The 9,151-nt window shown below is 41.0% G+C and overlaps 1 protein-coding gene across 1 annotated transcript; it reads right to left on the reverse strand.

Annotated features, from left to right (window-relative positions):
• Positions 1-454: 454 nt before the first annotated feature.
• On the reverse strand, positions 455-8,095 carry LOC137431464 (prostaglandin E2 receptor EP4 subtype-like). The gene is made up of 2 exons (XM_068122813.2): positions 7,160-8,095; positions 455-3,594 (listed from the first exon to the last, which is right to left on the reverse strand). Exons 1-2 carry the CDS (start codon positions 7,955-7,957, stop codon positions 3,265-3,267), a joined length of 1,128 nt encoding a protein of 375 aa, XP_067978914.1. The 5' UTR covers positions 7,958-8,095; the 3' UTR covers positions 455-3,264.
• Between the last annotated feature and the right edge of the window lie 1,056 nt (positions 8,096-9,151).

The raw sequence follows: 9,151 nt of genomic DNA on the forward strand, positions 1-9,151 counted from the left end.
CCTAGGATCCAGGGTTCGAATCCCGGTCGATCACTGAATTAACACCAGGGGGGTTGACTCAGCCTGTCATCCTTCTGAGGTCGGCAAATTGAGTAGCAGTTCACTGGTAATACCCTGTGTGGCGCTGTGGCGCAAGAGGCGACTAACAGGGTTGGCGGCAGGAAGGGCATCCGGCCATAAAACATTGCTTCAAAAAGGGGACCACGGTGCCCGAAAAAGGTCAACCCCTGCTATGCAGGGAAAAATGGCCTCTAAAGGTGGTTCGTTACTTATCCACCTGCCTGCCCACCCTTTATCTTGAGGGTGGCATGGGTGGCATGGGTGGCACGGAGCCACATGTCTTCAGAATCTCCGGAATGGTGCACCGCAGACCTCCTCTTGATTATAGTTTTCGTCGTTTGAATGTGTTCCATCCACAAAATGAATTAACAAAGATTCAAACATCCACACAAAAGACAAAGAAAGATTGTTTGTCATTACAGTACGTCACAGTAATTTGCACAACAATGCTGGTTCTATGCACATGCAACATGACACAAAGGTTAAAAAAGCACACTTAATGTAACATAATTTAAAACTAAAATGGTGTCTTAAAAACCACTTGTATTTGTAAAACATGGACAACATCTTTGCTACTTGTACATATACTTTTTTTCTTTTTTTTAAGTTAAGAATATTTCCAAGCATTGTATATTTACCCCCTCGAACAACCCAAATTACACGTTAACCAAATACAGCCTTCATGATGCTTTGTTAAATTCCATCAAAATATATTTCATTGTGCAATAAATAATCTGGAGCTTTGGTAGTTTATCCATGCACTTTAAACCTTCTGAACACCTTACAAAAATGAAATGAAAACATCAAAACCCAATGAAATTACAACAATTCTTCAAACTCACAACATTTCAAATGAATGTATTTTTTCTGCACAGCAGTTCGGTTTTACACTCATGGCTCGGAATCACAAGCAACTGCTCACATTCTTCTTCTTTCATATGCAGCATCATTGGCTGAGGGCGTGGCTATGCCACTGATGTAGGTTGGGGCAGGAATTTGGGATTTGGGGGTGCTGGCAAGAGCTCATCTACTCTTTGCAAAGGACACCGTGGGATCTTTAACGTCCACCAACTAATGCTGGCAGACGGGACACCCAGTTTAACGTCCATCCGAAGGACAGCACACACATTGATGAATCACCCTGCCTGTGAAACACCAGGATGAAACACCGGGGACAAGATTCCAACCTAACATAGAGAGCGTAGAGGCGAGTGTGCGTACCTCTAAGCCATCCTGCCAGCCCTTGCTGCTCACTTGGCAACATCACACGTGATCAACCAGAGAAAGACAAATCCCCAAAAATCCATTGTGTGAAATGATATGCTATCTTGCATATATAATATGTGGATACCTCACCTATTTCAAATCTGCATATCGAATATGTAGATTGATGTCAATAAGAAGGAAAGACAAAGCAAACTCCAAAATGAGAATTAAAAAGCATTCCGTTTTGATGTGCAAGTGTTTCCTCTACACCATTTTATTTTGGATCAACAGCTGTAAGGGTTTTGTTTTTTTAAACACCCATTGCCTTCAGAAAGTATTCACACCCCATGACTTTTTCACATTTTGTTGTGTTACAGCCTGAATTGAAAATGGATTTACTTGAGATATTTTTCGCACTGATCTACACATAATACCCCATAATGTCACAGTGGATTTTTTCTTGGAATTTTTTACAAAGTACTTAAAAATGAAAAGCTCAAATTTCTCGAGTCAATAAGTATTCAACCCCTTTGCTACGATACTCCAAATTGAGCTCAGGTGCATCCGGTTTCCTTTGATCATCCTTGAGATGTCTCTACAACTTGATTGGAGTCCACCTGTGGCTAATTCAATTGATTTGACATAACTTAGAGAAAAAAAACACCTTTCTGTACAAGGTCCCACAGTGGACAGTGCATGTCAGAGCAGAAACTACCACAAAGTCCAAGGAACTGTCCGTCGAACTTCAATATATAATTGTGAGGAGGCATAGATCTGGGGAAGGGTATAAAACAATTTCGAGAGTGTTTAAAGTTAACAAGAGCACAGTGAGCTCCATTATTAGGAAATGGAAAGAATATGGAACTACCCAGACTCTTCCTGGAGTTTGCCGTCCGACCAAACCGAGCAACTGGGCAAGAAGGACCTTGGTCAGGGAGCTGACCAAGAACCCAATGACCACTCTGACAGAACTACAGAGTCCCTTGGCTGAGATGAAGAAACCTGCCGTAAGTACAGCAGTCTCTGAAGCCCTTCACAAATATAGGCTTTATGGGAGAGTGGCAGAAAAGCCACTCCTGAGAAAAAGACATGTCGGTATCCCTGGAATTTGCAAAAAGGTATGTGAAAGACTCTGAGAGTATGAGGCAAAATATTCTGTAGTCTGATGAGACGAAAATTGAACTCTGGCCTGAATGCTATGTCTGGCGGAAACCAAGCGAAGCTCATTACCCATCTAACACCATCCCTGCCGTGAAGCATGGTGGCAGCAGCATCATGCCATGGGGATGCTTTTCAGTGGCATGGGCTGAGAGACTTGTAACGATAGAGGGAACAATTAATGGAGCCAAATACAGGTAAATCATTGAGAAGAACCTGCTTCAGGGTGCAAAAGACCTTAGGCTGCGGTGAAGATTTACGTTCCAACAGGACAATGACCCCAAGCACACAGCCAAAGCAAAAGCATATAACGATAGTTATACCGAAGCAAAATTGGAATGGCTTCAGAACAAGAACGTGAAAGTCCTGGAGTGGCCCAGCTAAAGCCCAGACTTGAATCCTATTGAGAATCTGTGGAAAGACTTGAAGATTGCTGTTCACCGACGCTCCCTGTAAATCTTGACAGAGATTGAGCAAATCTGCAAAGAAGAATGAGAGAAACTCCCAAAATCCAGATGAACAAAGCTGATACAGACATATCCAAGAAGACTTGAAGCTGTAATCACTGGTAAAGGTGCTCATACGAAATATTGACTCAGGGGGTTGAATACTTATGTAAATTAGATATTTCTGTATTTACTTTTTAATTATTTTGTAGGAAATTCTAATAAATAATTCGACTGACATTATGGGCATTATGTTTCGATCAATGACAAAAAATCTCAATTTAATCCATTTTAAATTCAGGCTGTAATACAACAAAATGTAAGAAAAGGCAAGGGGTGTGAATACTTTCTGAAAGCACTGTATATCTAACTTGGGCAGCTTTAATGAGGTTATTTATAGCATATTAACATTATTTCCATGGAAAATGGGTTTGCTTAAAGTTGGTGTCCAATGAATGCTGGAACGCAACTCAATGCTAGCCTCTCGTGCTCTCCGACGTGTTCTCTGTGAAGTGGTTTTGTTGAGGCTGCCTTCGTCAAATTTACAGATGAGTTGCCGGAAGAAGTGTGTCACATATGGGAGCAGCTTTCGACGGCAGAGGATGTAGACCCAGGGATTGAGGATTGGGTTGAACGATGCAAAGCGAATGGCCAAAAGGTCAGGATTTTCTTGGAGGTTGCTCACCACTTCCGGTTTGTAGATTTGATTAACGAAGATGCGAATCTGTGGAAACACAGACAGTGTTTGTTGTATTTTATTGCATAAACCGAACCACAGAACCGAATAAATGATTACCCCAGGCATAAAAACTGCTTCAGTAGAACCAATGCTATGTAACATAGTACAAAAAATATACATCTATTGTGTGTCTTTTCCCAGCATTGACTATAAATTGTTGATTGGTGCTTAACAAGCAGTGTGTTGTGTCACAAAGTCACTTTCCCTCAGATGAAACCTGAGCTGGGTGCCCCATATGTTAGTTAGCATCAGCTGATAAAAGTTACAAAATCCAGGGTGTCTTAAGTTAACGCCTGAACAAATTTAAAATTCTAGCCCATAGCAGTTTCAGTTGAACTTCAGGCCTTACCGGTCAGTTTGTGAACGCCACAAGGTGATATTAATGGGGGTCGTGAAATTAGTAGTTGTAGTAGTAACATAGTTTTCAACTCTACCACCTTTGGTGCCCAATAATTAACCTTTATTAAGACTTTGGTGCCCAATAATTAACCTTTATTAAGACTTTGGTGCCCAATAATTAACCTTTATTAGGACTTTGGTGCCCAATTAATTAACCTTTATTAAGACTTTGGTGCCCAATAATTAACCTTTATTAAGACTTTGGTGCCCAATAATTAACCTTTATTAGGACTTTGGTGCCCAATAATTAACCTTTATTAAGACTTTGGTGCCCAATAATTAACCTTTATTAAGACTTTGGTGCCCAATAATTAACCTTTATTAGGACTTTGGTGCCCAATAATTAACCTTTATTAGGACTTTGGTGCCCAATAATTAACCTTTATTAAGACTTTGGTGCCCAATAATTAACCTTTATTAAGACTTTGGTGCCCAATAATTAACCTTTATTAAGACTTTGGTGCCCAATAATTAACCTTTATTAAGACTTTGGTGCCCAATAATTAACCTTTATTAAGACTTTGGTGCCCAATAATTAACCTTTATTAAGACTTTGGTGCCCAATAATTAACCTTTATTAGGACTTTGGTGCCCAATAATTAACCTTTATTAAGACTTTGGTGCCCAATAATTAACCTTTATTAAGACTTTGGTGCCCAATAATTAACCTTTATTAGGACTTTGGTGCCCAATAATTAACCTTTATTAAGACTTTGGTGCCCAATAATTAACCTTTATTAGGACTTTGGTGCCCAATAATTAACCTTTATTAAGACTTTGGTGCCCAATAATTAACCTTTATTAGGACTTTGGTGCCCAATAATTAACCTTTATTAAGACTTTGGTGCCCAATAATTAACCTTTATTAAGACTTTGGTGCCCAATAATTAACCTTTATTAAGACTTTGGTGCCCAATAATTAACCTTTATTAAGACTTTGGTGCCCAATAATTAACCTTTATTAGGACTTTGGTGCCCAATAATTAACCTTTATTAAGACTTTGGTGCCCAATAATTACCCTTTATTAAGACTTTGGTGCCCAATAATTACCCTTTATTAAGACTTTGGTGCCCAATAATTAACCTTTATTAAGACTTTGGTGCCCAATAATTACCCTTTATTAAGACTTTGGTGCCCAATAATTTACCTTTATTAAGACTTTGGTGCCCAATAATTAACCTTTATTAAGACTTTGGTGCCCAATAATTACCCTTTATTAAGACTTTGGTGCCCAATAATTACCCTTTATTAAGACTTTGGTGCCCAATAATTACCCTTTATTAAGACTTTGGTGCCCAATAATTACCCTTTATTAAGACTTTGGTGCCCAATAATTAACCTTTATTAAGACTTTGGTGCCCAATAATTAACCTTTATTAAGACTTTGGTGCCCAATAATTAACCTTTATTAAGACTTTGGTGCCCAATAATTAACCTTTATTAAGACTTTGGTGCCCAATAATTACCCTTTATTAAGACTTTGGTGCCCAATAATTACCCTTTATTAAGACTTTGGTGCCAATCATTTACCTTTATTAAGACTTTGGTGCCCAATAATTAACCTTTATTAAGACTTTGGTGCCTTTGGTGCCAAATCATTTTGGTACCACTTTTTGTATACTATAACAGTCTACCATATTTATTGCCCCATAATGGCGAAAAATGCTGCTTTCACAAAATAATGTCTCATCAAAGTTTTTGATAGATTTTCATATTGTGACAATGTTTAAGTTGTTTATGTCGGCCTGTGGGTGTAAATTAATCGGGAAAGCATGATTATTCTGCTTTAATTTTGCATAAAAGAGTGTCTTATAATGTACAAATTTAAGGTTAAAATTACAAAATCTCCCTATCTAGGGAGGGGGTGTCCTCCTCCGGCTCCCTTCGGTCACTTCGCGGCCTCGCACCACAGGTCCTTCCCATCCTACCACTTTTTGTTCTTTTAATGTTGGTAACTATGGTAGTAGTAGTAGTCGTACTTTTGTTATAATTTCTTTACAGGCTTGCGCTCAAGGCGCAGGAAAACTCAGGCAGCCGGTTTTCTGTTTAATGTCACTCGACGTCGTCGTCCATGCAAGTCCATGTTTAAAACTGCAGTGGATATGGCGGAACATTTTAAAGGGGAAATCGCTACCAAGAGGGATGAGGAGGGAGAGAGACTGAAACAAAATTAAGTATTTATAAAACTGACAACAATAATCAGACAGGTAAAAAGCAAAGTATACCCTGTGGGGAAACACTGCAAAGTGCATCATTTGTGGTCCAGATTTATGTAAACCTTCCAATCGTTTGGGAATAGTGTGCCTCCTTAAACCCCAAATTGATGCATGAGCAGTAGCAGTAGTTTTTCTTTCTCCACATATGAATTTTGTAAACTCCGCCACCAAAGGTGGATGGAGGTTGTGTTTTCACCCCTGTCTGTTTGTCCGTCCATTTGTCTGTTTGTTTGTGAACAAAATATCTCGAAAAGGTTGTGGACGGATTCGGACGAAATTTGGCAGAGATGTAGCGTATGTCACAAGGACGAACCGATTCAATTTTGGTGAGGATCCGGATTCGGATCCGGCTACTAGAATTTTTTAAGTGAATCCTCACCATTGGGAGATCGGGCCAAAAACGATACATAGCAGGATATCTCAAAAAGTTGTGGACGGATTTGGACGAAACTTGGTGGACCTGTTGGGTGTCTGACAAGGACAAATAGATTCGATTTTGGTGAAGATCTGAAAATGGATTCGGATATGACAATTATTTAATTTTTTAAGTGATTCTTCACCATTGGGAGAAAGGGCCAAAAACTATACATAGCAGGATATCTCAAAAAGTTGTAGACGGATTTGGACGAAACGTCGTGGACCGGTTGTGTGTGTGATAAGGAAGAATCGATTCGATTTTGGTGAAGATCTGAATATGGATTCAGGTATGAGAATTATTGAATTATCAAGTGATTCTTCACCATTGAGTGATATAGCCAACCAGGCGGAGGTATGCTCTCTAATGAGTGCCGTTCTTATCGATGTTATCTAAAAGTAAAAGTGTAGCAATTAAGGTTATACCATTCCAAACGGAATTTTTCATTCGTTTCTGCATTTTAAGATTGCTACGTAATTTGTGAACAATTCCAACTGCAAGCGTTATTATTCCCATTACCACGAGAGGTAAGGAGCAGATGAGGAAGATCAACGTGATGATGACCAATAAGCAAAACATCTGGATCTCTACGCCGCTCATCTTGCTCATGTGGGAGCCGCGCAGATTAGGAGGCCTGTCGGCGCGCCGCATCATGGCGACGAGCGCGGAGCACACGCGCACGTTACACACCACCGTGACCAGCACGAGACCCGCCACGAAGCACGCGTACGCGTACACGTACGTGGCGTGCCGCGGTTCAGAGGTGCGCCAGTCCAGGTAGCACCATGTCGGCGGGTCCTGGAACACGTTACGTCCGAATCCCATGCTGGGTAAAGCGCAGAAGAGAACGTTGAACAGGTAAATGACCAACAGGGCGACGCGTGCCTTCTGCTTGTCCACGTTGTCTCTGTAAAAGTAGGCGTGGTTAATGGCCAGGTAGCGCTCGACGGCCATGGCGCACAATATACACATACCGGCCGCACCGAAGAAAAGTAACATAAAGGAGAAGTATTCGCACAGGGGTTGCCCCCCAGGCCATTGGTAGCCCGCCAGGTAGGTGCAAATGACTATGGGGCTGGTGAGGCAGGTTCCCAGGAGGTCGGTGACGGCGAGTCCACAAACGAGGGTGTAGAACGTGCTTTCTTTCTTGTAGTTGTGCGAGAAGCTCAGTACGAGGATGGCGATGCCGTTGCCCAACACGCCGATGACGAACATGGTGGCCGGGGTCGCCACTTTACTTATATCCACTCCGTTTTGGCTCCAATTGCCGCTCCTGTTGCCTCCCAGGGAATCGTCCGAGATTCCCGTTGTGGTCATGTCTCCTGCGTTTGGTGGAAACGCCGGGTGATCGGACCGCGCACCTTTACTTTGTTACTTTTCGAGGCAACACGAGACGCCAGACCCCGTTAGAGCGAACACGGGGGTGACGCATCACGGAGACTTCTCCAACATGCGCTCCCGATCGTGGCAAGAAAAATAGGACTGCGGAGATGTCTGCCTGGTTCCTTTATATGGCTGAAAGGGCGGAGTATCTGTGGATTCCACCCCTCCACTTCATCCTCCATTAAAGAACAATCCAGTGTGTTGGGGAAAACGTGGCATGTTGGTATATATAACATCACCGGAGGTAGAACAAACAAGAATGCATGTCCCCTGCAACTACTCGAAAATGGCAAGTCTAGATTTTACCTTTAAATCAAGGGGACGCGCAAAGCGCCCCGACCTTTATATAAAGTATCGTTTACTCGCGTTAATTCAGCGATCGACCGGGATTCGAACCTAGGATCCTTGGATCCTAAGCTGGCACCCTAGGCGCTAGCCCAACACCAGGGACTCATATTCAACTTTAACATAAAAAAAAAAAATAACCACCTTTAGAGGCCATGGGAACTTTAACATGGGAACTGAAAATACGTTTCTCTGCTTCTACTGGACGAAATCGGCTGCGAGTTTCAGAAGTAAATGCTTTGTACATTGAGATAACATGTTCCAAATTTCAGCAACATCCGTTTCTGCATTCTTGAGTTTTACTAAGAAAAACCCTCGAATTCACGTTGGTGTCCGTCCGTCTGTCCAAAATGTATTGGCGCTCATATCTCAAGGGCTATACATTGAAGCTTGGAATATACATCGGTCAATAGGTCAATAATGGCTTTCGAAACAAGTTTGTGCTTTAAAATTATATATATATATATACATAAATAATTATTATATATAAATACACACACACACACACACACACACACACACACACACACACATATATATATATATATATATATTGTTGCAGATTTGAGAATACTGTGTTTTTTTTTATTGTTGTAAGTGTAATGAATCTTGTTGTAAATATCACCCTCCGTAGTGTAAAGGTCAAAGGTCGTCCTCCTAGTTAATCCATCGCATACACGTAGCCAATCATATACCCTTTTAAGTAGTTATCTCCTTATTATGTGTATTAGTTTAAGGCTCTGTCTTCCATTAATTGACACTGCATTGCACCGACTTCAAATA

Source organism: Myxine glutinosa, chromosome 7, assembly GCF_964187855.1.
Source record: "Myxine glutinosa chromosome 7, kmMyxGlut1.1, whole genome shotgun sequence".
Classification (NCBI taxonomy): Eukaryota; Metazoa; Chordata; class Myxini; order Myxiniformes; family Myxinidae; genus Myxine; species Myxine glutinosa.

Excerpts from the sequence above, each read along its gene's own strand:
- LOC137431464 (XM_068122813.2), bottom strand. The coding sequence starts at position 7,957 with ATGACCACAACGGGAATCTCGGACGATTCCCTGGGAGGCAACAGGAGC. Across the intron at positions 3,595-7,159 it reads TCTGCTCCTTACCTCTCGTG|ATTCGCATCTTCGTTAATCA; the intron begins GTAATGGGAATA and ends GTGTTTCCACAG.